The sequence below is a fragment of the Lissotriton helveticus genome, chromosome 5_1, assembly GCF_964261635.1.
Source record: "Lissotriton helveticus chromosome 5_1, aLisHel1.1, whole genome shotgun sequence".
NCBI classification, from domain to species: domain Eukaryota; kingdom Metazoa; phylum Chordata; class Amphibia; order Caudata; family Salamandridae; genus Lissotriton; species Lissotriton helveticus.
In genome coordinates, this window is record NC_136065.1 from 1,949,438,503 (window position 1) to 1,949,466,146 (window position 27,644).

Sequence of the window (27,644 nt, forward strand, 5' to 3'; positions counted from 1 at the left end):
AGTGGCAAAAACAGCAATAGCCACCGCCTGGAAGAGGAAGGAAACCCCTGCCATCACACAATGGCATGTACGTCTATGGCAGGCACTCAACATGGAACATATGAGCGACATATATAAAGCCAAATTAAAAAATGTCAAATATGCCTGGTGTCCCCATGTCAGTTATCTATCTCACGGTCTTCCATTGACTACGTGCTCCACGAGGGTTAGAGCACTGCACTTGATCCAGATCTAAGCAGACCTACTCTCAATACCAGAACTCTCCCCGATGATAAAACCCCAATCAAGTCCAGCCCTCTGTATTGCCCCGGTATCCGGGTACACCACCTACTTTGGTTTCCCCTACCTTCTGGTCCACTTTTCTTTTTGGTTTTATTTCTACTCTTCTCACACTTCTGTTTTGATTGAACACCCTTTTACCTTCTTCCAATAGTTGGGAGCAGTGTGACAATATTTTATTTTGGGTAATGCACTCACGGGAGGGCTCCTGGGTTAAGAGAGGTTCGTTGTTCCATGTAAGGACATATTGCTCATTGTTTTTGAGTTCTATTGAACAGTATGTACGATTTCCGGTAACGCCTGCACAATTATCCAACAATGATATGACTCGGATAACCCGAAAGAATCTGAGCACAGAAATACTTGGTGAAGCATACGAGTATGATATCCTTTGGGAGCAACTTTGCGCTGTATAAAACTTTATAAAATAAAACAGATGTATTGGTGTTACCAAGTGTAATTTTTATTGTCATTAAAAATTTTATAAAAACAACTTTGAGAAAAAAAATAGGACGGATACTTGTAGACTGAATGTCAGGATTTCGTTTGTAACATATATTGACATCCAATTCCAAGCTACCCAATAGGGAAACATATACAATATCTGCTAATGGAAGCTAGTTATCTACTTCGATGTAGTAGGGTTAAGAGAGAAGCATTTACCAGAAAAGTGCTGTCTCTGTGGATTAGGTTTAGGGTGGTCAGAGGACCGGATGATTGGGCGGGAGGGAGAGTACAGATGCTCCTCTGAGGCTAGGCCTTCGTGTAATGGAAGTAGGTAAAAAGCTTAGTAAAGTGCAATAAGATCAGTCCGTGTTAATCCGTATTCTTCTCCTTTCTCATAAGGACAGGCGTTACTTTGTTTATTGCTTTTCGCACCAATGCAGTATTCAGTGTTAGTCTGTTTTCTATTCCTTGTCAGTAAGTACAGGTGTTAGTCTCTTTTCTTTGTTCATGGCAGTACGCACCAATACATAGAATGGTCCTTTTTCAATGTCATCCTTAATTGCATCAGGCCAAAATAACTGCTTATCTTCTCGATGAGAAGTCAAAAGCGAACAATCTACTCAGAAAGGAAAGAAAATCTATGAATATATTTGTTTGACGCTAATCACATTTCACTCCTTCTATAATGGGTTAGTATCGCTAAATAATCCTGGCATTGCATGCAAGTCTAGAATAGGTTCACAGTGCAAATGGAACTAGTTACTTACCTGTATCAATAGTTCTGCAGCTTATAACGAATCTGTATTCAACTGTGACTCTAGCACCACAACGTTTGAGAAGGAGAGTTAGTGCATAACATATAAACATGTTGGAAAAATAATAGCATCCACAGTTTAGACAGAGAAAGCATAATGCATGCGTTATAAATTATACAAAGATGGCCACTGTATACTAAGGCATTGTGGACTTATGCTCAATGTCATATTCAGTCATTCTGGCTCCACCTATGGTCATTGTTGAAGGCACGAAAAACAATTTTTTCATTTCTAAGAATGTGGACCAATATCCGAGATGATGCAATAATACACAGCTTATTGATTTGAATGGGTTTCGAGCTGCAAAACTAGTATTATAGGTAAGTAGCTAGTTTCTTATGCACAAAAGCATTAGTGCCCTAGTACTTTATGTGCACAGATTAAACCCATTCTTACCATCTGTTTTCTAAGCCAGTGCATAATAAGCATTGTACTTTTCTTGATGATAATGCTCAGCATGTTTTGATTCACGTGACTCCTTACTTGTTTTTCGTGCATTCTCCTGTTCTACATAGTCTAGCATATTATTTTCTGTTCTAATTTGCATGCCCCTCTTGTTGTGTTTTATACTCTTTTTTTCTCTTTCTCGTCTCAAACAACATGATGTTCATTACGGTCTATAATTCTAAGCTGATGTTGGACCACATTCTCATCGCATCCTTGAATTTACAGCCCCTTTATTCTCTTGTTCCTGTGCAGTGTGACCCTTCTAGTGCAACCTTTCTTTATTAAGAGCTACTTATGTTCATTGTAAATCACCCTGAGCTATTAATATTATTAGTGATGTTATAGTAACCGCATCAAATAAGATTGCATTAGTGGCCACGCTATGCAGGATTACCACCAGTGATCACCCCAGGACATCAAGCAGGGTAGCCAACAGTAACGTAGTAAGGTTATCAATCTGGAATGCCTTTTACACAGGAAATACATAACAGCCATGGCTGCAACGCCCCTGGCACCAAGGTAATAATATTAGTAAAGAGCCTCCCAAACGTAGCACGATTTTTCGCTGAAATATGAACTTTAAATATATTTTGGAAATTCAACCTTTTTTCTCCAAACATCAACTTGTGAGTTGGGAAACAACATACATTTTCATCTTATTTACATACTTTTCTACGTTGGTATACATATATTAAGTCAACCAAGTAAAAACGTCTAATTCAGTATGTTGAGCTGCACAGAAGAGAGTTTCTTTAAGCTAGTCTCGCTGTGAGGTGCTTGTCATTGCGTCCTATGGCTCACCAAACGTTTATCCAAAATCAAAATTGTGGTCGCACTAAATCCAGTCAGGATTCCATTGCTGAATAATGTTTGCCAATATGTACATTTTTTGTGTGTGATACATTTTAAGTTTACTACTGGACTGTTATCTTTTGTGTTGGTGTGCAAGTGCTTATGGGTATACTGCACAATAGAAAATACTTCAATAAAGGAAAATACTGATTCTCCTGGAGTAATATATGGTCTGTTACCTTCACAGGATGAGGAGGAGAATGGGAACAGCACAGGTGAGTCCCAGTACCCCATGCATTGTACTGCGCTCTCTACCATAGGTCCTGTGACCACGGCTGGTATTTACACATTCCATGTGCTCTCCTTCCAGGACCCAACACCCAGCGTGGCCGCTTGGAGCCTATGGACACCATCTTTGTCAAGAATGTGAAGGAAGGGGGTCCTGCCCACCTAGCTGGGCTCTGCACAGGTAAGGTCCTCCATCAGTCCTACATAGTGCTGACGATAGGCATACACGTGTGTAATCGAGCGAGAATCTCTCACTCTGGGGACAGACTCAAGCAGTGAAAATGGTTAGTCTTCCTTGATTCATGTACGTGTTGGGCATGCTACCAACATTAATACACCTCTCGACCCTCTGTAAGATAGATAAGACCATTAATGTCGTCATCTGGGGTTCAGCGAAACCTCCCCTGACAATAGCGAAGCTCATTGTTTATAGAGCAGCAGGGGGACTGAGTCTGCCTTCTCTGGAGCATTACTGTCTAGCTCTACATTTGGCGTACATGCACCCCCAGGTCCAATCCCCCCCCCCTCCTGTTATGGGTCGCGATCGAATGCAGACTCTAGGAGACCTTGTTGGGACTACAGGCCCTCTATCATCTTGGGTCCTCCAACCTCATGCTAAAAGCCATGTATGGTGCCTCGATACAAGCTCTTTTGGTGGATGCACATCTTCATGACAAAACTTCCCTCTGGAAGAATGCCCCACCCCGGGGGGGCTGGGGCATTTCTTGATTGTGGCCCCTGGGGCAGAGCTGGTCTCCTGATGCTTCACATTTGATCTTCAGCGGCAAACTCAAGTCCTTTGAGATGCTGTGAGACAAATGTTGTCTGTTGCATACTGAACAGTGGCGCCATACAGAAATATGTCATCCCTTGTTCCCCGGTGCTCTCTTACCTTAATACTTGGGGTCAGTTTAAAGGCGTGATGTCGGATTCTATAATCTCCTGATTCGCCACTTCTACTCCCAGCCACAATTGGCTAGCCTCAGGACGGCAGGCCCTGGTACCATTAGTCAGGGAGGCACAGATGAAGCCTGACGGCTAGAGCAGTCGACTTCGAAGCTGGGGAACCGCGTTCAAGTCTCAGCAATGGACACTCAACATTCTGTGATTCTGAGTAAATCATTAAATCGCCCTGTGCCTAATAAACTGAATGTGTCTGTCTGTAATGCTACCAGTACACACGTAAAGCGCTCTGATACCTTCGGGTCAAGTTTGCGCTATATAAAACTCGTAAGGGGGAAAAAAGCTCATTTAAAAAAAAAATCCTTCAGGGCTGGCACTGCACACCGGCATGGCTTCAGGTTGCAGGGTTGCTCCCTCATTCTACCTGCCGGCAGTATGATCACGCGCCCTGTGATATTGTTCATATCTTACTGGAGGATCTATGATGTTACAACGCACACTTTTACAACGCATACCGTTACAACGCATTTTTTACAACGCAAAAACTTTTACAACGCATACCATTACAACGCATGTTTTTACAACGCAAGTACTTTTACAACGCATGCCATTACAACGTAAGTATTGGTAAATATATAATATATTTTTTTTAAATTAATTGTAATTAATATAATTTAATTTAATTTAATTTATTTAATTTAATTTTTTTACCCTGTACCCCTGTACCCCCAAAACCCAAATTAACCCAGAAACCTAAAAATACCCCTGTACCTCAAAAACCCAAAACTGTCACTGAACCCAAAAAAAACCCTGTATCTCATAAACCCAAAACTGTCCCTGAACCCTAAAAATACCCCTGTACCCAAAAACTGAAAACTAACCCTGAACCCTAAAAATACCCCTGTACCCAAAAACTGAAAACTGACCCTGAACCCTAAAAATACCCCTTTACCCAAAAACTGAAAACTGACCCTGAACCCTAAAAAATACCCTTTTATCCAAAAACTGAAAACTGACCCTGAACCCTAAAAATACCCCTTTACCCAAAAACTGAAAACTGACCCTGAACCCTAAAAATACCCCTTTACCCAAAAACTGAAAACTGACCCTGAACCCTAAAAATACCCCTTTACCCAAAAACTGAAAACTGACCCTGAACCCTAAAAATACCCCTTTACCCAAAAACTGAAAACTGACCCTGAACGCTAAAAATACCCCTTTACCCAAAAACTGAAAACTGACCCTGAACCCTAAAAATACCCCTTTACCCAAAAGATGAAAACGTAAAAAAAAAAAAACATATAATATATTAAATATAATTATATACTTACCAATACTTACATTGTAATGGCATGCGTTGTAAAAGTACTTGCGTTGTAAAAACATGCGTTGTAATGGTATGCGTTGTAAAAGTTTTTGCGTTGTAAAAAATGCGTTGTAATGGTAGTGCGTTGTAAAAGTTGCGTTGTAAATGTTGTTTCCCCTTACTGGATTGTTACACCATTCGCCCCTTCTGGACAGCAGTGGGGTCTTTGCCCCTGGAATCCATGGATTTCCCCTCGCCACTTCCTGACCCCTGAATTCTCCTCCTTGACTTATCGGATCTTTCTTAGGTGACCCACTGTGCCTGTCATTTGCTCATCACTGGCCTGTCAGCTGCCAAGATCTGTTTTCTGGGACTCTGGCGTTATCCACAATTGCCGTCGCATGAGGAATGACTAGCAGAGATGTACAAAACTGCATTCTATGAAAAGGTCATATACTATTTAATGAACAAAGCAGATATTTTTCTTCTCACATGGGCCCCCTTTCTGCAGGATGCTCTCTTGATTCTTCCTCATCACTATCATTGCCCCCTCCCGCTTTTTTTCCTGCATTACTATACTTGGGCTTCTCCTGACTGGCCTTCACATCCATGCTTTGCAGTTTCGTCTTCCCTCCCTACTTTTCTTTCAGTCCTGCTTCTCTTTAATAATATTAATAATTGCATTTGTAGAGCACAACTGCTACCTCAGCCAGAGGTGTCCCGTCTCTTCACAGTCAACAGCAGGTGAGGGAGGTCCAACCGAGATACTGGCATTTGCTGAAGAGCCAAGTCTTCAAGGTCTTTCTGAACTCACGTTCAAACTTGATCAGGCGCATATGGGAAGGCAGGGAGTTCCACAGATCTACTCGAGCTCGGCGGACATGGGTAGGTCTACCCGCGCGGACACTGGAGATTGGAGCTATACTTAATGGGCTCATTCCTGTTGTTCGACCACGCCGATCCCTCATGTGGCAATTAATCCTTAACTATTAGGCATAGGAGAATCCACTGAGGTAACTTACACCACATACATGATACTAGCATGTTATTAATGTTCCTCCCCCCTTCTTCACTTTTATTAAAGGTCCTGATGAATCGCGTGTAACTAGACACAGTGCGAGAAACATGTCGACCACCTTCACTTCTAGTCTCCTCTAGGATCACTTGCATTGACCTGTTGACACCTAGCGAGCTAGCCCCACCTTTTAACTGCAGCCAGGGGACCCCCAGAATAAAGTGAATTCCGGTACCCCTTGCTACATTTTAACCTTCTTAGCACATCACGATACCATCTCGCCCACACACCCCCACTTCATCAAAAGGCTGTCGGATAAAAAGATCTCCGCCAAAGCGCCCCTCTTTGAGGTGAGCCCGTCGGGGATTGCACCGCCTCCCCGACGAGGAGCATACGCCGATGATGAAGCATGACACCCTTCTGGGTGTGTGAGGAAAATTCATCCGACATAATGGATGCCCCAGGGTGTCACACGAACACCGTTGGTCACGCCAGTTAATACTTTCCTATCCCTTCACAGGAACAGTTCAGCAGCCCCCTCTTTACTTGCCAAGTTCCACAGTCTGGCCATCCCCTCTGTGAAGGACCTGCCTCCCATACGAGACTTAGCAAAACGAGGTACACAGAGCAGGTGTGGGGTGATAGATCTCAGTGTGTGTTGTTGTTGGTTTAGGCAGAGCCTATGCTTAAGATAGCTCGGGCGACCATCTTGCGAAGCCTGAAAGGCCAGAGTCAAGGACTTAAACTCTATCCTTTTAGCTACAGGTAGCCAGTGAAGTTGTCTGATGTGCGGAGAGATGTGGTGACGGAACGGGACTCAACGAATTAATCTCACTGCCGCATTCTGAACCATCTGTAATCTATTAATCAGATAGGCAGGCAGCCCTAAGTAAAGACAGTTTGCGTAGTCTAGCCGAGATGTCACAGTAGTGTGGACTATGATCCTGCGACCATCCTCCAGCAATAGATAAAAGAATTTCCTCAAACTTCTCAACTTCCCAAAGCATGAGGGTGATATATCAATCAATCAATCAATCACGGCATTTATAAAGCGCGCTACTCACCCGGGGGGTCTCAAGGCGCTGGGGGAGGGGGACCGCTACTGCTCGAACAGCCAGGTCTTGAGCTGCCTTCTGAAGGAGAGATGGTCCTGGGTTCGCCGAAGGTGGGTGGGGAGGGTGTTCCAGGTCTTGGCTGCCAGGTAGGAGAAGGATCTTCCTCCGGCGGTGGCTTTGCGGATGTGTGGTATGGTGGCGAGGGCGTGGCTGGTCGATCGTAGCTGGCGGGTGGGCGTGTAGAAGGTCATGCGGTCGTTGAGGTACTTGGGGCCCAGGTCGTGGAGAGCCTTGTGTGCGTGGGTGAGGAGTCTGAACGTGATCCTCTTGCTGACGGGGAGCCAGTGCAGGTCTCTCAGGTGTCCGGTGATGTGGCTGTGTCGTGGGATGTCCAGGATGAGTCGTGCGGAGGCGTTCTGGATGCGCTGGAGTCTTTTTTGAAGTTTGGCTGTGGTTCCGGCATAGAGGGTGTTCCCGTAGTCCAGGCGGCTGGTGACGAGTGCCTGGGTGACGGTCTTCCTGGTTTCAGTGGGGATCCATCGGAAGATCTTGCGGAGCATGCGCAGGGTGTTGAAGCATGAAGATGAGACGGCGTTGACTTGTCTGGTCATCGACAGGGAGGACTCCAGGATGAAGCCCAGGTTGCGTGCGTGGTCTGTTGGCTTGGGAGCGGTGCCCAGGGCCGGGGGCCACCAGGAGTCGTCCCAGGCAGAGGGTGATGATCCCAGGATGAGGACTTCCGTTTTGTCTGAGTTCAGTTTGAGGCGGCTGTTCCTCATCCAGTCGGCGACGTCTTTCATCCCTTCGTGTAGGTTGGCTCTGGCGGTGGTGGGGTCGTTGGTGAGGGAGAGGATCAGCTGGGTGTCGTCGGCGTAGGAGATGATGTTCGATGGCTGCGAGGGGGCTCATGTAGACGTTGAAGAGGGTTGGGCTGAGGGAAGATCCTTGTGGTACGCCGCAGATGACTTCGGTGGCCTGTGATCTGAACGGGGGGAGGCGGACTCTCTGGGATCTTCCGGCGAGGAACGAGATGATCCACTCCAGTGCTTTCTCTCGGATCCCGATGTTGCTGAGGCGCTTCACTAGGGTGTGGTGGCAGACGGTGTCGAACGCCGCAGAGAGGTCCAGGAGGATGAGGGCCGCTGTTTCCCCGTTGTCGATCAGGGTTCTGATGTCGTCGGTGGCTGCGATTAGGGCGGTCTCGGTGCTGTGGTTGGCCCGGAACCCGGACTGCGAGAGGTCGAGGGATCCGTTCGTCTCGAGGAAGGCGGCAAGCTGTCTGTTGACGGTCTTCTCGATGACTTTGTCCGGAAAGGGAAGGAGCGAGATGGGACGGTAGTTCTTGAGGTCGGTGGGGTCCGCCGTTGGTTTCTTCAGGAGGGCGGTCAGCTCGGCGTGCTTCCAGCTTTCCGGGAAGGTGGTGGTGTGGAAAGAGGAGTTGATGATGTTCCGGAGATGGGGTGCGATGATGGTGTCGGCTTTGTTGAAGACGTGGTGTGGGCAGGGGTCGGTTGGTGATCCGGAGTGGATGGAGTTCATCGTGCGGGTGGTGTCTTCGGTGCTGATCGGGGTCCAGTTGCAGAGGGTGGTGGTGGCGGGCGTTGGTTCGGTGATAGGGTGCGTTGTCTGTGCGTTGAAGCTGTTGTGTATGTCGGCGATCTTGCGGTGGAAGAACGCGGCGAGTGAGTTGCAGAGGTCTTGCGAGGGGGTGATGTCGTTGTTTCCGGCGCTGGGGTTGGTGAACTCTTTGACGATGCTGAAAAGTTCCTTGCTGTCGTGGACGTTGTTGTCCAGTCGTTCTTTGAGTGCCGACTTCTTGGTGGCGCGGATCAGCTGATGGTGTTTGCGGGTGGCGTGCTTGAGGGCGGTCATGTTGTCTGTGGTTTGGTTGAGCCGCCAGGCTTTCTCCAGGGTGCGGCAGTTCTTCTTGGATTCCTTGAGTTCGCCGGTGAACCAGGGGGTTTTCTTGCTGGCGGGTCTGCTGAGGGAGTTCTTTAGTGGTGCGATGTCGTCGGCGCAGGCGATCAGCCACTTGGTGAGGTTGCTGGCTGCTTCGTTGGGGTCCGTTGTGTTGGTGGGGGTGTTCTGGCTGAGGGAGGCGGTGAGCTGCTCGGCGGTGATCTTGCTCCAGCTCCGGCGGGGAACCTGTTGCGGGTGGTGGTCGGTCGCAGTTTTTTTTAAGCTGAAGTGGACGCAGCTGTGGTCGGTCCAGTGGAGTCGGGTGGCGTGGCTGAAGGAGATGTGCTTGCTGGATGAGAAGACGGGGTCAAGCGTGTGGCCGGCGTAGTGGGTGGGAGTGTTCACCAGTTGCTTGAGTCCGAGGTTGGCGAGGTTGTCCAGCAGGGCGGTGGTGTTTCTGTCGTTGTTGTTCTCCAGGTGGAAGTTGAGGTCCCCTAGGAGGATGTAGTCGGCGGAGGGAAGGGCGTGCGGGCTGACGAAGTCTGCGATGTCTTCGCTGAATTGTGTGCGTGGTCCCGGGGGTCTGTAGATGAGGGTGCCTCGGAGGGTGGTCTTGGGGTCAGTGTGTATCTGGAAGTGCAGGTGTTCGGCGGCGGTGAAGGTGTCGTCGGAGTTGGTCGAGATGCGGATGGTGTTCTTGTGTACGATGGCGATGCCTCCTCCGGTCTGGTTGACGCGGTCCTTCCGGGTGATCTTGTATCCGTCCGGGATGGCTATGGCGATGTCGGGCGCTGAGGAGGCGTTCATCCAGGTTTCGGTGAGGAACGCGACGTCCGGTGCTGTTGCGTCGAGCAGATCCCAGAGTTGCACGGCGTGCCTGTGGAGGGAGCGGGTGTTCAGCAGGATGCACTTCAGGTGGTTACTGCTGGTGCTTGATTTGGCGGGGGTGGAGCAGGTCCGGAGGCAGGTGAATCGGCAGGCTTGGCAGGAGAAGGGTCCGTGGGTGCGTCTTGGGGCGGCACGGCAGCAGGCAGGGTTCCGGCCGGCATTGAGTGCGTTGAGGGTGGCGGCGTCGTAGGTTCGTTGGTTAGTCTTGCATCGCTGGGGCCCAGGGGTCCGCTGGGCGCGGTCCAGGCGCGGACGGGCGCAGACGGGCTTGCCTTTGGCGCGCCTTCGGCGTACAATCGGCGCGCCCGCTGTGCGTGACCGCTGCGCGTCCGCGCGGTCGCCATTTATGGCGAAGTGGGAGGGAGGGAGGAGCAGCTGGGAGGCGGGAGCGGGGAGGGCACAGAACAAAAAGGGGGCGTGGCCGCTAGCACGGCAGCGGGAAGCGGGGAGCGGGGCGGGCAGGCACAGGGGGGCTGAAAGACAATACAACAGCACTGAGAATAACAAAATGCAAGAAAAACAAAAGGGAAACAAAAAGATTAACAAAATGCAGGAAAAACAACAGGGAAACAAAAAAGATTCAACAGTACACGCAAATACGGCGGAGGGGCGGGATCGGCGAGGCAGGCTCTACGAGGCTGCGGGCAGCCGCGAGGCGAGGTGCACACACAACAGCTGGTGGCCGTGCGGCGCGAGGGTGTCCTGAGAACAGGTCACACTCACCTGCGCCGCGCGGTCGCCATTTATGGCCAAGTGGGAGGGAGGAGCAGCTGGGAGGCGGGAGCGGGGAGGGCACAGAACGAAAAGGGGGCGTGGCCGCTAGCACGGCGGCGGGGAGCGGGGCGGGCAGGCACAGGAGGGCTGAAAGACAATACAACAGCACTGAGAATAACAAAATGCAAGAAAAACAAAAGGGAAACAAAAAGATTAACAAAATGCAGGAAAAACAACAGGGAAACAAAAAAGATTCAACAGTACACGATATATGACGGACTTGGGCCGAGACAGAGAGGTCTGTTTCCCATTTGACGCCCAGGTTTTTTGCTGTGCTTGCCGGTAAAGGTGGCGATCCCATTTCTACTGGTCACCAAAGTCCGGCGGGTGAGGAGATGTCTCTCCGAAGAACAAGACCTCTGCATTAAGTTTTAAGCTGTTATTATTCATCCAGCGTGAAATGTCTTTCAAACACCCCCTAAATGTAGTAAAAGAATCAGCAGACTGATCCTTAAAAGAGAACACCAGCTGGGTGTCATCCGCTTAGGAGACTGCCTTCACTTCCCAAGAAGCAATGAGAGAAAAGAGTGGCACCAGATAGGTGTGGAAGAGCAATGGGCTCAGGGCCGAGCTCTGAGGCACTTCGCACCATGGTAACTTAGGTTCCGATTGATGGGGTTGGAGAAAGACCCTTTGAGAACGGTCTTTAAGGTAAGACTGGATCCAGGAGAGGACTACCCCCTGTAAGCCCAGATGTTTGAGTCTGTCCAATAGGATTGGGTGAGCAACCGTGTCTAATGCAGCGGACAGATCTAAAATGACCAGCATCGCTGAAGCCCATGCGTCTACCATCATTCTTACAGAATCCGCCACCTCCACCAGTGCAGTCTGTGTGCTGAATCCTGACAGAAACCGGATAAAATTGGCGAGTTGGCGTTGCACCAGTTTTTTCAGCATCTTTACGGGTGCTGGCAGTAGTGAGATCGGGCGGTAGTTGCTAAGCTCTGTCGGGTCAGCCTTCAGCTTTTTAAATAAAATGTTTACTTTTCCCTTTCTTTAGCTTATTTTCTTACGCCTCTCTTTCTTTTCTCCCTTTCTTATATATAAGAATGTTTGTTATTGGTCGATATATCGCAGTCAACATTTGTATCTCAATATGGGTCCATGCTGGACTTTTATGTCACTGTATTCGCTGTTATTTTTCAGTACTTAATTTATCCTAATACAAATTTGTGCTAAACATAAAAAGAGAGATGCAGGGGTTTTACTGCATGTGTCACTTTAGGGTACTTGCTGCCTGTGGTTATGTTCTGTACTATTCTAATGTACCCAGTAGCATGAACCTGTGTCGGTTTAGGACACTTGTGTTGTGTGCGCGTGCGTGCATGCATCTGTCCATGAGGTATGTGCTAGTTGCCCTGCAGAGATTGTACCCTGCCGCAAGTCCTGATCTTTTCTTCTGTGTTTTTTCAGGGGATCGGCTGGTGAAGGTGAATGGTGAGAGTATCATTGGGAAGACCTATTCTCAGGTTATCGCGTTGATACAGAACAGGTGTGTGTTGGCCGTGCCCCTCTTTATTCTTTTATACAGGATGTAATGGGACAGGAGCCCCAGCTTGGAGCCTGCGTGTCACAGTCAGCATACATCCTGCAACTGGCACAGTCATATCTGCCGGGTTGTGCCAGAGAAAGCCCCTTACAGGTTCCGAAAAACATTCTTCCCTTAATGCACTTATCTTTTTGGAACTTTTTCTTCCATTTCATGGCGTGAAACTGTATTCGGTCTTTCAAAGTACCTCTTCAGCAAAGGATTCTTTATTTTATTACATTTTTCTTGTCATTGTACAAGATCATCAAACATTAATTCAATTCTTTTTTGCTTCTGGAAAAAAAGACGTACTATAATTACAAACCCTTAAAATGCCACATGAGGCACACCAGTAAAAAAACACGACATATTAATTAAAAAAATTATCATAACACTCTCTATCCATAAAACAGAACTCTAGATTGAAGCCAAGCTCCCCATATGTAGAGAGCAAGAGTATGATAAACAATCACTACATCTGTTCCATAGTATGAAGCTTTAACTCTGCTATGCTTGTTTAGATGCTATAAAATCAAGAACCACAAAGATCTGCTATGCAATCTAATTATTTGTTAACAAAAAAATTACATTTACCTTATTTCTAACCTTCTTCATTCATAATCGCAATTTCTTTGAGCACTTTCCTGGAGACCCTGTTTTCTTGTTTATGAGTGTACTAGATGTGGGTGAAGTATGAAGCTGAATTATGTACACTGCACCTCTGGGGAGCTCTGATCCAGATATAATTTAAATCCCATGTTAACCTAGAATGAAATATATAAGAGAGAAAGTATCCCCTGCTATACATGTTTGAGTCACAGAGAAGTTCCTTTATAGGGTTATGGAACTCCGAGGTGACTTGCAATATTTTTATCATGCATGACAAGTGGTAGTTGCACCATCACCTGACTGATGAGCCCTAACTAGGGCGAATTTGGTCTTGGGTTGCTTGTGTTCTGGTTCAGGGAGGACCTGGCTGGGCACTTTGGTCTTGAATGTTCCCATTGGCACAGGGTCAAGACTGACTTAATTTGTCTGGTTCCAGACTGACGTGGCATGGGGTGCAAAATAACAATGGTCTGGCCCTGAGAAACTACCAGTGGCTGAGGTTAATTCAACTGAAGTCAAAATCCACAAGAGGGTTGTTCATAAAACAAAGTAAACTTTTGTATGCGTCTAGGATGTGATGCATTGAATCGAATCATAAACAAAATCAATCATCGGTAAAGCAAAAATGTATGAAAGAAATGAATGGAAAGAAGCTATACAAAAGTATAGCTATTCCATTCACTTTATATATGCTACAGAACAACATACATTAATAGGGGTACAGAGAACAGCAATCAGACACACATATGTTCAGTGTATAGTTTGTCCATGTTATAATAATCATGTGTGAGACAAATGTATGCCAACTCCACTCTAAGAAAACAATCAGATGAACATATGTATGAGCTGTAGAATTCGTTCTAATGGTAAGTAAATTGCAGATGAGTAGTGAGACTGAGTCAATGTTCCGGTCTATGCAGTGTTAAGTATGAAAGACAATCTTCAAATCTAATTGCCTTTGTGAAATCGATGGCTCCCTAAGATGTCTCATTCCCCGCGGGGTGAGAGAAATGTACCAGATTTGATTAATTAACACCGGTTGGATATGCCCAGCACTGGCAGAGTCTTTAGGTTCATTTTGGCCAGCCATCGGCTCTAGTAGGCTGTGGAAGAACTCCCAGTGGCAGACAGCCATGTTTCAAACACACCAGCTTCCTCCAAGAGGGGTAGGCAGTGCCAGCAGTTAGTGAGATTCTGTATGTTTGCTGGCAATGGAAGTACCTACAATTGTGCCATTTCTGCACCTGCTTGATTTTTAAAGTTTGCTTCTGTTTATTGCTGCCTCTCTGACTATGTGTTTTGTCCACAGTGAAGATGCCCTCGACTTGTGTATCATGCCCAAGGATGAGGACATCTTACAGCTGGTAAGTGAATGAGGGGAGCCCAGGGGGTTCTTTTCTCACCTTGTCAGTCTCCATCTCCACACACTTTTGATCCCTCCTGATCACCTTCTCCACACCGTCTATTCCACATGTCCGTATATAATGCCGACTATAAACTAAATCACATTAGACACTCTTGTTTGTGACGTGTAAGGAATCTGGTGCACAGAGTGAATCAAGGAACACTAAATTTGGTCAAGTTGAGAAGCCAGAACTAGAGCCCAGCAGTTCATCATTTTAAAGAAAATGTGACTGCACAGTTGATATGACTTTGTAAAGCAGGTTTCTGAAGGCATGTTAAAATAGGTGCTGTACTCTGGCCTGCTGGTTCGTAAGCAGCTACTCTTTCCTATATTTGGGTTCTGTCGTGTAGGGCCAGCCGCCTACTCTATCTCGTTTCTGATTCCGTGGTTCATCTCCCTGAATCTTCCACAGACAATCACCTCCTGTAGCAAGCCAGTTCAAAACCGAGTTACTTCTCATCATAGCGAGGAGCTCCCATTTCCTGCATCTAACACCTGCTGCTCCTTGACCACCCGCTCCTTGCATGACGCAGCCAAAGTCAATGAGAAAAGAAAAGAAGCCGGACCAGAAAGCTGCTGTGGAGCAGTCCTTAGAACTGGCAGTAGAAGAGGGAGTAACTTTTATCTAGGAGACCCTACTTTGGCTGCTGTATGTGCATTGGGACCTGTCTTCCTTACGTATGTGGTCTGTTTTGAACTTTTTGATGTTGGATGGTGTTTTCCCACCCTCTCCCCATCTTTTTCCAAACATGAAGAGTGTCTGTCAGGATGAGCAAAGGCCATAACCTACTCAGCTTCGCAAGCAGTTGGTAGTCCGCAGACCTAGGCGCTTCCGTTTTAAGCCCTGAAGTGCACAGGGCCGAGTATCTATCAATGACACTCATCACAGAGTAGGGATAAGGTCAGCAGTCTTACTGACCCCACGCCACTGTATGACGAGGTAGTGACTGACGGCTCCTCTCATTGGCTGACCCATAACAAGGCCAGCCAAAGACAAGAGAAAAGCAGTCTCAATTGTCAAGAACCACTGAGTCTTCCCTCCTGTCACCTGAGATCACTGCTGCAGCCCGGTAAGCTTTATGATTGTTTAATGTTTGGTGCCTGCATGCGTGTGTGTGTGTGTGTGTGTGTGTATGTATGAATGAATGTGTATTTGTGAGTGTGTGTTGTGAATGGGCGTATGTGTGTGAATGCATGGTTGTGAGTCTACATGTGTGGCTCACCCACCCCTCGGCCTGCTCAAATTACCAGCCGCCACTGTTATTGTTTTTTATTTGTGGTTTCCTGTAATTAGGGCACAAGTCCTATAAAAAGAAGTGCGGGGACTGACCAAGTAAGACAATATGCAAATGACGTCACGACGTAGCGCAATAAAAGAAATAAATTAGTGCTATTTAAATTATTTATGTAAATACTGGGACAGACTAACCCATCTGACAGTCTTGCAGTGTCTGCATTTATCTACCAGGGACTGAACAAAGGCTAAAGCATGCCTCTCTTAAGTACCTGTGAAGAGAAGGCAAGCTGTGTGCCTTTGTTTCCCTCTGTGGCATTTGCATTTAAATTTAAGGTTCCAGGCGGCCCCCAGTCGGCATATACAAACAAAAGGAGGCCGGATGGCCCCTTAACTTCGGCCCAGCTGGAGGTGAAAAAAGGCTCCCTCGCTGTCTGCACGTTGCAGCTGGGAATGGCAAGCAGGCAACGTGCAGGTGCTGCTGAACTTGTCCCGGTGTCTGAAAATTACACTGGGACAAGTTCAGCATATTTCTGTGGGGCCCAACTTGTTGGCAGGGGGGACGGCGTCCACCCTGTGAAAAGAGTGGGGGACGCCGTGTACCTGCGTGTACCCCCGACTCGAGCCCTGCTTGTCATGTAGTGCAATACATCCTTGACCACTGCAGATTATGAAGACTTCATTAGTTGTGGAAAAGTGACCAGGATTTATTTGCTAGTTAACTCACGGAGGTACCAAAAGCAAGGGAGTAGGTTTCTCCATCTATGCAACCAGGATCTAGCACAACATGCCCATCTCTATCACTATTGCCTCAACCCTGCTGAAAGTTATGAAAAAGCTGAAGATGCACCTCCTTAAAGGGCGTTACATCATGATGTAGCGACACTCCCCTTCTGCTCTCAAACCCCCAGCTACCTCTGAATCACATGCTGAATGTATCTTTGTCTTTGATCCTTTATAGCTCTCTGTGGACTTCCAGCTATGTTTGTGCTACAGAAATAAACCATACATAGAATGCTACCCCTATACTGAAGTGTTCCTTTGCCTCATTAGCACTATAAAACACTTTATAAATGGTGATACAATTCAGTGGCCTGCTGTAGGGTTAGCAAACCCCAAATCAGCTACTGTATTCTTCATGTGTAGCCTTCGTGGGCCTCCCTGTTTGTCCTGTTTTGCTATTCACTTCCACAGTGAGTGTAGATTTCATGTATGCCTACCTACTATTTATTTTATTGACGGAGTTTTGTAACATGTCCTCTTGCAGCTACCTTAAAGCACTGGCGTGCTCCTCTACTATCCCTTACTAATGTGTCACGTTGCTCTCTTAGCTCCAGATTATTTACATTTTTTGCAAAGTTAGCAGAAAACATCATTGGTACGCGGATAGCGCCTGTTTTTTTAGATATTTAATATTAAATGCAAATACTGTTCATTTTGCCTGAAGTGAATTGTCCAGCACACAGGGGGGGATTGAGGTACATTGGCAGAGCAGTGTGTGTGCTGCAGTGTTAGAAAAGCTCGGAGGGCTGTCAGCTAGAGGGTGATTGTGTGGTCCAGAGTAAAACTAGAATGTAATGGTTGCACCAGCTCAGGGTATGAACTGGCAGAACTTTGGGTGGGTCCCAGAGCTGGACTTGTTTTTGTCGGGGCATCCTTACAACTTGCCACTTGGTCTACGTGAGGAATGTGATGCATTAGCTGAGTTGTGGGTGGATCCCAGCCGTGAGTTGCAGTAGATTGTGTAGGTTAAGTTGTGTCTGGCCGCCAGGTATAAATGAGAGGATGGTGTGCGGGATAAGTCTGGGTGCCTTGGGAGAGCTCTGTGTAGTATCCATTTGTAGGTGCGTCAGGGGGTTGTGGAGCACTATGTGCAGAACGGTCTGAAGATCGCAGTATTGGAACATTAGAGGGTGCTGCAGGTCAAGATTTAGGTTTCATCTTCAGATTGTGCTTTGGTCCCGGTGCTAATAGGACGTGCCGTAAGTCAGGACAGCAGTACACACACACACACACACACCGCTATGTGTGATTCCCAGTGAGCGAAATGAGCGGGAACGGCAGGGCACGGCATGCCCCTACTTCTTTAATTTAATAAAATCCCTTCTGCTATTTCTTTATTTTTAAAATGCGTCCCAGGACGGCAGAAATAGGTAAGGCCTATAGATAAGGCTCAGCCGTTTGTGGCCGATCAGGGACGGATGTGGTGTGCAGAAAAGGAAAAGGACTCTGTCTTTTCCTTCTTGCCCAGAGAAGACAAGGAGAGTGTCCACTTCTCCTGCTCTGCCGCTGTCAGCTGCCCACCTCTTTTTCTCTTTCTTTCTCTTCTTCCCTCTCTTTTTTTCTTGCTCCTCCTCCCTTTCTGAAAACCGTGACCTCAATAAACGCCTCTTACCTTCTCTTTCCTCTCCTTCATTCATTCCCCTGTGAAATGGACACAAAAAAGAAAGAAACACTTTTGCTAGAAATGTCGCATCCATGTGTTTGTAGCGGGGTACAATTGGGTTGTAGCTGAAGGCAGTGCTACCTTCTCTCAGTGGGACAGTATTGTGTTCAGTGCAAGAGAGGATGCGGCACGATGGCCAGAGCTGCCGAATTTGGAACTGGGGAACCAGGCTCAGCCTTCATGGCCAGTCCACCAGACAAGTCTCCTGAGGGACACATTCCCATGTTAGATGCTAGACCTTAGAAGCCCTGGTGTTTTAGCACCAGCAGGTGGATCCTAGTGGTGGCAGGTGTGGGTTCACCTTGAAGGCCTGTCCACCACAATCCATACTGAAGTTCACCTCCAGTCTTGTTGGCAGGCCTACGAAGCAGCACACCCTTGAGCGAAAGTGATTCTGTCACTGAGATCACAGGACCCTTTGGGCCAGTCCGTATCATCCATTGGTACCTCCATAGGCCTTGTTTCCGCAGTAGAAGTGCAATTCACCAGGGATCGTTCATGCAGGTTACGCATGTGCACCAAACTAAGCTTGCAAACTTCACAGTTTCTCTGCTTTATGCACAAGCACTCTTAACATGTGCCGCCTGCTTTGATGCCACTGAAATTATGCAGCAATGGGGAACAAAAGTATTTTACAGTGTTGACTAATTATGCAGTAAAAAAATGCTGCAGCATAATGCGGTACATTTTCTGATTATTTGTCATTTTTACATGTTTACACATAATAACAGTCTATGCTAAGATTTTTCCTTATAATTACCAGTGTAACATACAAATGCAGCAGTCAGAAAGGTGACCAGTCAACCTTTGCTGAGGGCCCTTAACTTCGCAGCAATACAAGTCACATTTTTTAGTAACTTTGGATCGTTTTAGCTACAATTTATTTGTTAAAATCATCACATTATGCAGCAGATTATGTATTATGTGGCAAACATGGTAGAGCTTATAATTATGTGGAAAACATTGCAAACTAGGATATCTTCTAATTCTTCACCCACAGTTCCTCCGTTCCCCCCCACTTCGACCACTGGTGATTTCCTTTTGTAGTCTAGCAGGAGGTGCCGCATGTCAGGGCAGAGGTACACTCTCTGGAGCTATGTGTGATCTCCTGTAGTAGTCTAGCAGGAGGAGCTGCACGTCACATGTGCTTTGTCAAAGCTTTCTGTGACTACCAGTGTTAGAACAGCATAATATGCTGCAAGTTAGGACAAAAGCTTTTTGTGAGTCCTTGTCAGTGCTTGATTTGAGCTGGAGGTTGCCTGTGGGAGACACCGGCAATTAATTTTGGGGACCGGCGTCAGAGTGAGCGAGTGCAAGAAAGGGGAGAATCCTGAAGACATAGGAAGAGAAAGACGGCAAAACGGTCAGAAAGTGAGAAAGCAGGAACCTGCAAGAGCGATAAAAACGGCAGAGAAGGTCGAATAGTGGATTAAAGATTACCGTTGACATTGAAAGCATGGACATTTAATTTCACCAGCTTCTGAACAGAGTTTCAGGCACCAGCACTTGTTCTTTCACAAATTAAGCACTACTACTCTTTGAACTAGACAAAAAGGGGTGCTTCAAATCAGTACTGAGATCCATTTTCAAGGTTGTGTTTGACTCCCACTTTTACACGAGCAGTAGGTAGCAAGACTGCAGTGCTATATTGAAGCAGTCTGTCAGTCCCGGGAGTAGACTAGTACGAGGCTTTACAAGTTGAGAGTGATGTGTATTGTTAAAACAGTGTGTGAGTCCTAGTACAAGAACAGCAATAGGTGCTGTCCTTCAGGACTGAGATGCATTGTCAAACCTCTGTGTGGCTCCCAATACTACAACAGACTGAAACTGAAAAAGTTTTTTATTGTCTCAGTTAATTAAAACCATAACAATACATTTTATAAAATCACTACTCATTAAAATTTCCTTTTGCATGGATAAATTCTCTATTAATTCATTCTAAACATTCTGAATCTAGTGCAAGAATTTGTTGTTTAAAAACAGTTAAGCAATCCATGTAGTTTATAGTTCCAAGAGTTCTGATATTTGTACGTTATTGAGTTTAAAAAGAGCCCTCTCACAAAACGACCGCAGTTATGTTGTCCTTAAAGCTTGGGCGTGAGCCACGAGGAACTTTAATAGTAAGCAGTTCAGACGGGTGTCTGTTGGGTTCAAAATTGACTTAATCGCCGTTCTACACGTTCTTATGCCTCTTTCGTTCATTGCCTTTTTTAGGAAGACTGCTCGTGCTTGGGCTAGATTCAGGCAGATACAAACTTGCTGCTCCCACATAGTCTACAGGTTTTCAGTCCGTCATGCACCCAAATTGGTTGGTCCATGGTTGATGGAAGATTTCCCAGACGGAGCCCCATTAATTTTTGTTTTCTGTAAGCTGGGAATGTAATTGTTAGATATGGGGCTGCAGTGAGAGTTTTGTAGTTTGATATGACCATCCAAGCATGTTTTCTCGTGCTGAACGTGGCTTTGTCAAGTAGAAGAGAATGGAATTTTGTTGTCTTGTTTATAGCTTGTTTGAACGCTGGGTAAGCCAGATTGAGTTCCCAGAGATTTCTTGTTCCAGTCTCGGTTATGGCCTTCTCAAGATACTGGTTGTGTGGGGATTTAACATCATCCTTTATTTCTTCCCACAGTGCTTGGTGCAATTCTGAGGTTGCCATGTTATGTTTCAAGCTGTACCAGTACTGTATATTTGCGTACTTTCTTCCCACTATTTTGTTTATTATTCCAAATTCTAATCTCGTCTGAGCTGGTGAAGCTCCCCGTTGAATTTGGAAGGTGGATTTAAGTATGGCTATCTGCGTTTTATTGAGCAATTCCGCGTCTTTCCCGTGCAATCCCACGCTACCGTATGATAGGGTGGGAAGCACTTTTGCTTTTATCGTTGCCAATAGGGGTTTGTATGATGGCCCCGTAAGCTTTTTGGCTAAGGATCTAAAAGCAAATGATAGTGAGTTTGCTCTCTGCGTGATGTACTACAACAGGAAGGAGTGCTTCAAGTCAGAGCTGATGTGCAGTGTCAGAGCTGTAGCTGCAAGTTAGGACTGAGGTGCACTGACAAAACTATGGGGCACATTTAGATTGGGGGGGTTGTACTCTATTCCGCCAAGCAGCAGAGGGGTGTACTACCCTGCCCTTGAGGACTACAGCTTGCCATATTTGAAGATATCTCCATACTTGGAGAAGATCTCTGTGCTTCCAGATGAACCACTACCAAGGCAGCTCCTCTGAAGGCACTGTAGCTTTGCTGAGCGGCCACCATATTTAATGGGGCTACTCTACAAAGTTTTGTTTTTTTTTTAAACAAAAACAAATGGGCCCCCGGACACCCTTGGAGTTTTTCCCTGTGTGTGCGGGTAATTTTTATCATTTTTCCTCGCTGGACTGCCAGGCTTCATCCGTAGCCTGTGAAAAAATCCCTATTAAAACATGCTTCCCAAATAGAGTGGACCGTGTCAGATACTTTGTCCGACGTCTCAGTGTCCATGGGACTTCTGTCAAAAGTTTGCACTAGCAGAGCCACAGGAGGCTCGGGCATCGGAAACATGATGGTTCGCTCGATTCTAAATAGAGTGAGCAGGCAAGAGTGTGACGGGGCACCCTGTCTGCCAAACTCTCAAAAAGTCCCTACCACACCTTTGCTTGGCATGTCCCCATAGATATAGAGCAGGGTCGTAGCTCAGATGTTGAAGTGGGGGGTTCTGTGAGGCACAACTTGCCCTAACTTTTGTAATTTAACCAAAGCACTTCCCCTTCCATTTGCTGAAAAATACAAATGTCTCAAGACAATTAATTCCGATAGGTGAGATGCCTCTGCTGAAACGGATGGGAGGGAGTATTCCATGCTGGGTAGCCCAGGGAGTGGCTAAGTGCTAAGAAAAGCCTCTTTGCCAGGGTGCCCTGCCTGCTGCCTGAAAGAAATGTCAATGTGTGCAATTGGTTAATTTGAAAATGTAATGGCTGCTTGTAAAACAGAGTTGTAATCTTTTTGAGAGGTACTTTAAGGGCCTTAGCAGCTGAATTGTGGTGGGCCAGCTTTTAATAGGCACTTATATTAATGTTTCAACTAGGTACAGGTTTGATTGCGTATTGCTAACATCTATATTTTGGAAGCACTCATATTATATCTAATTTTTTTGCATTTTTGGTAGTCTATCTTATACTATGTAATGTATGTTTAAAATAATTACTTAGATAGTCACAGTGCTTCATGTCACAGGCTGGGACCTCAAAGCACCAAAAATACACTTTTCCACGCTCCACTGTCTCGTATTCAATTCTGTAGCTATTTGGTTACACACTCAGATCTTCAGTGATCACATGAACAAATTAACAAATGAAGGTTTTGCAACATATAATAGTGCATTTCCCAGTCCAGGGTCAGACTGTGGCACAAAATAGGCCTGGCCACCAATATAAAAGTGTCCCCCCCCAGTGGCGTAGCTAGGCACGCTGCAGCCTGTGGCGGTCCCTGCCTTTGCCGCCCACAGCCGACCTGAAGAGCGGGGGAGTGGTTGCTGGCAATAAATTCTGTGCTTGCCGCATGTAAGAGTGCGGGGGGGGGGGATAGCCACCGCCCCCAAAGCTCGTGCTGCTCCAGGCGGACCCCCTTGCTATGCCACACTGGTCCCCCTTGCCAAATCAGATAGCTAAAAAAGAGCCCCACATTTGCAAATCAGGACAATTTTGAACTTTTGAAGACAAGCTCCACTTGTGGTTAGCAAGAGATGGGCCACTGCATGCATTTGTGCTTGCTGCAGGTAAAAAAAAAACCACCAAACCATAAAACCATAAAACAGGCCTACAAACAAGTATACACACTGGCCTGTCAGACTAGACCTTCAGACACTGCCAGATTGTGGTTTAGACCAGTCCGACACTGCTTCCCTCTGATTAGGTCACCTTGCACTTAAATTTCCATTAAGGTGTGTGTTATTTTACGTGCAGCTACCTAAAGGTGAAAATCAACAAAATAGATACAGAATATTTTGTGCTTCTTAGTCATGCCTTTGACCCTGCCCCCATGCTCACTGACCTCAGCCCATTGCATTCAACATTACAGTTTACATACATTGTAATGCATTTCGACCACTATGTTATGAATTGTTCTAGAGCTGTAGTGGCAATGGTGCCAACGACTGTGAGGGACTAAAGGTGGCAGAGCCACTGAAAGCTCAAGCCCATAACGTGCTGAGCTTCCATGTTACTTCTGTCTGCCTACATCCATGTACCCTGGATGTGGCCTTTCTGCGAGAGCTGACGACTTTGTTACTGGAGAACAAGGTTTGAGTCTCGGCATCAGCTTAATATCCTGTGATTCTGGAAAATTCACTTAATCTCCTGGTGCCTATAAACAACAAACACTGACCTTTTTTAATGTAACTGGGGCTTCAGGTTGAGTTTGTGCTATATAAAAATTGCCAAAAAATGAGAAACCGGTAAAAACCAAGCATTAACATAAGAAAAAACCAATAGATATCCATTTAGTGGCCGATTTGTTCACAGTGAAACCAGAAAACCTGGATAAATCGCTCCTTCAGCTGCGTGATCTTAGACAAATATTTTATTTCAACAACATGCTTTTTCTCTATTGTCCCATATGAAAGAAAGCACTTTCAACCATGTAAGTTCTGAACACCAGTTATACAAAAACCTATTGTGCTTTACTTAATAGGCTGTAATGTTGCTCTATAATTATCTGGGCGACATACAGGGTTTACATTACAACTGTCCTGCCTCATAGTTCTCTAATGGTTCATGTTTAAAAACTATCACTTTTAATAAGTACTTCTCAGTGCAGTGTTATAATGTGATGTAAAACTTCCATGTTACAGAAATACACTTTTTTGAATTTTGAAGAGACTTTATAATACGTGATTGTTTTCTGATTTAGGTAGCAAACTTTTTCAGGGCTCGGTTCGTAAGTGGGCTCTGAGAGCCAAGCAAGAACCTTGGCTCGGCTCTCCTTCTTAATTTGTTGGCTCACCCACCTCGATGAGGGACAGTGTGAACCACATATATGGCTGTTTTCTTACCAAACTGGGGGCAGTGGGGTTGTTTTCTTTGCTTCAGGGTGCAAGGCTCTTTTGTTAGCCACGTATACATTGGAGTTTGTGGGGTGTTTTTCATTAGTCAAGGAGAGAGGATGTGGCGTGAGGGCTAGAGTGGCATTAGTTAAGGGGAGACGGTGTGGCGTGAGGGCTAGAGGGGCATTAGTTAAGGGGAGAGGGTGTGGCGTGAGGGTTAGAGTGGCGACTTTGAAGCTGAGGAACCGGGTTCGATTCTGGATCCTGTGATTCTGGCCAATCATGTAATCTCTCCGTGACTAAAAAATAATGTGCCTGTCTGTAATGCATCTGGTGCTAATGTGAAGCGCTCCGGTACCTTCGGGTCGAGTTCGTGCTATTTAAAAATACAAAAAACATTCGAAGCCTTTTGGAGGAGCTTTCCCGCCCCATTTGTGCTCGTCTTGCGAGCGCAGATCTCGGTGGACCGGTCGCACAATAAAGAGCGCTGCCCGGTGCCGCCCGTGGGTTGCTCTATTCCCGGCGCTGCGCCCAGGAATGCCCAGGCTGCGGCGGGCGGGGGCGGCTGGCGCGCGGCCAGGGCTCGCAGCCCTCGGTGGGCTTCTCTTACCCAGAGGAGCGGCACATTCCTGTGGTGCCCTCGGCAGCCAATGGGAGCGCCGACTGTGCGTGACGTCACCGAGCCTGGCTGACAGCTCCGCGCTCCGGAGCCCCAGAGCCCCTTCTCTGCCTCCCTGGGTGCCCGCGGCCCCCGGCTGCCACGGTGTGCCCTCGGGAGAGGGCCTGGAAGGCCTGGCCCGGAGTCACTGACTGCCTGTGAGAGTGCACGGGCCCGCCTCCAGAGGCGCGAAGAGGTGTCCCGTGTCCGGGATCCCTTTCTTCACTGACTGGGCACCCATTTCTGTCTCCGGCGGTGGGACCTATAAGAGATCTCTGGGGCAGGAACTGTGCCGTGCGGGGGTGCTGGCCTCGCGCTGGCCTTCCAGGGGCCGTATGTGAAGCGCAGCCAATCGTGTGTTCGCTAGAGGCCCTAAAGCCATGCCTTCACCCGGAGAAAGAGGTACTGAACGTGGGCGCTAAAACCAGCGGGAGAAAGTACTTGTGGCAGGGCTTGAAGTCACAGCTGGGGGCAGACGAGGGGTGTGGAAAGGGCTTATTGCTGGGTTTAGATCCACAGAAAGGGGCTGACTGGGGCTTCGCAGAGGGTTTCCGTAACAGGGCTTGGGTTCACACTCACAGACAGGGGAAGACCAGGGCTGGGGAGAGGGTGTCCGTATCATGGCTTGTATTCACAGACAGGGGCAGACCAGGGCTGAGCAGTGGGGTCAGTAACATGGCTTGTAGTCACAGACGGGGGCAGGCCAGGGCTGGGGAGAGGGGTCAGTATCAGGGCTTGTAGTCACAGACGGGGGCAGGCCAGGGCTGGGGAGAGGGGTTCATATCAGGGCTTGGATTCACAGACAGGGGCAGACCAGGGCTGAGCAGAGGGGTCAGTATCGGGGCTTGTATTCACAGACAGGGGCAGACCAGGGCTGAGCAGTGGGGTCAGTAACATGGCTTGTAGTCATAGACAGGGGCAGGCCAGGGCTGGGGAGAGGGGTTCATATCAGGGCTTGTATCCACAGACAGGGGCAGACCAGTGCTGGGGAGAGGGGTTCATATCAGGGCTTGGATTCACAGACAGGGGCAGACCAGGGCTGAGCAGAGGGGTCAGTATCGGGGCTTGGATTCACAGACAGAGGCAGACCAGGGCTGTGGAGAGGGGTCAGTATCTGGGCTTGTATTCACAGACAGGGGCAGACCAGGGCTGGGGACAGGGGTTCATATCAGGGCTTGTATTCACAGACAGGGGCAGACCAGGGCTGGGGTGAGGGGTTCATATCAGGGCTTGTATTCACAGACAGGGGCAGACCAGGGCTAGGGGAGAGGTTCATATCAGGGCTTGTAGCACAGACAGGGGCAGACCAGGGCTGTGGAGAGGGGTCAGTATCTGGGCTTGTATTCACAGACAGGGGCAGACCAGGGCTGGGGACAGGGGTTCATATCAGGGCTTGGATTCACAGACAGGGGCAGACCAGGGCTGGGGTGAGGGGTTCATATCAGGGCTTGTATTCACAGACAGGGGCAGACCAGGGCTGTGGAGAGGGGTCAGTATCGGGGCTTGTATTCACAGACGGGGGCAGACCAGGACTGGGGACAGGGGTTCAAATCAGGGCTTGTATTCACAGACAGGGGCAGACCAGGGCTGTGGAGAGGGGTTCATATCAGGGCTTGGATTCACAGACAGGGGCAGACCAGGGCTGTGGAGAGGGGTCAGTATCGGGGCTTGTATTCACAGACAGAGGCAGACCAAGGGTTGGGGAGAGGGGTCAGTATAGGGGCTTATATTCACAGACAGAGTCAGACCAGGGCTGAGGAGAGGGGTCAGTATAGGGGCTTATATTCACAGACAGGGGCAGACCAGGGCTGGGGAGAGGGGTTCATATCAGGGCTTGTATTCACAGACAGGGGCAGGCCAGGGCTGTGGAGAGGGGTCAGTATCATGGCTTGTATTCACAGACAGGGGCAGACCAGAGTTGGGGGGAGGGGTTCATATCGGGGCTTGTATTCACAGACAGAGGCAGACCGGGGCTGTGGAGAGGGGTCAGTATCATGGCTTGTATTCACAGACAGGGGCAGACCAGGGCTGAGGAGAGGGGTCAATATCATGGCTTGTATTCACAGACAGGGGCAGACCAGGGCCGTGGAGAGGGGTCAGTATCTGGGCTTGTATTCACAGACAGGGGCAGGCCAGGGCTGAGGAGAGGGGTCAGTATAGGGGCTTATATTCACAGACAGGGGCAGACCAGGGCTGTGGAGAGGGGTCAGTATCTGGACTTGTATTCACAGACCGGGGCAGACCAGGGCTGTGGAGAGGGGTCAGTATCATGGCTTGTATTCACAAACGGGGGCAGGCCAGGGCTGGGGAGAGGGGTTCATATCATGGCTTGTATTCACAGACCGGGGCAGACCAGGGCTGAGGAGAGGGGTCAGTATCGGGGCTTGTATTCACAGACAGTGGCAGGCCAGGGATGGGGAGAGGGGCTCATATCATGGCTTGTATTCACAGACAGAGGCAGACCGGGGCTGTGGAGATGGGTCAGTATCATGGCTTGTATTCACAGACAGGGGCAGACCAGGGCTGAGGAGAGGGGTCAGTATCATGGCTTGTATTCACAGAGGCAGACCAGGACTGTGGAGAGGGGTCAGTATCTGGGCTTGTATTCACAGACAGGGGCAGGCCAGGGCTGTGGAGAGGGGTCATTATCTGGGCTTGTATTCACAGACAGGGGCAGGCCAGGGCTGAGGAGAGGGGTCAGTATAGGGGCTTATATTCACAGACAGGGGCAGACCAGGGCTGTGGAGAGGGGTCAGTATCTGGGCTTGTATTCACAGACAGGGGCATGCTAGGGCTGAGGAGAGGGGTCAGTATAGGGGCTTATATTCAAAGA

General features: G+C 47.8%; 1 protein-coding gene across 5 annotated transcripts in view; it reads left to right on the top strand.

Annotated features, from left to right (window-relative positions):
• ARHGAP23 (Rho GTPase activating protein 23) overlaps positions 1 to 27,644 on the top strand; it is a 606,970-nt gene that overhangs the window by 472,134 nt on the left and 107,192 nt on the right. For 4 of the 5 annotated variants that reach the window (XM_078645608.1, XM_078645607.1, XM_078645609.1 and 1 more), the window contains 4 exons: positions 3,028 to 3,055; positions 3,151 to 3,249; positions 12,322 to 12,400; positions 14,355 to 14,409. In XM_078645608.1, the coding sequence (XP_078501734.1) occupies positions 3,028 to 3,055; positions 3,151 to 3,249; positions 12,322 to 12,400; positions 14,355 to 14,409 (261 nt within the window). Of the gene's footprint in view, positions 1 to 3,027; positions 3,056 to 3,150; positions 3,250 to 12,321; positions 12,401 to 14,354; positions 14,410 to 24,818; positions 25,214 to 27,644 lie in introns of those variants that run through there. The other variant, XM_078645610.1, reaches the window with a different exon arrangement.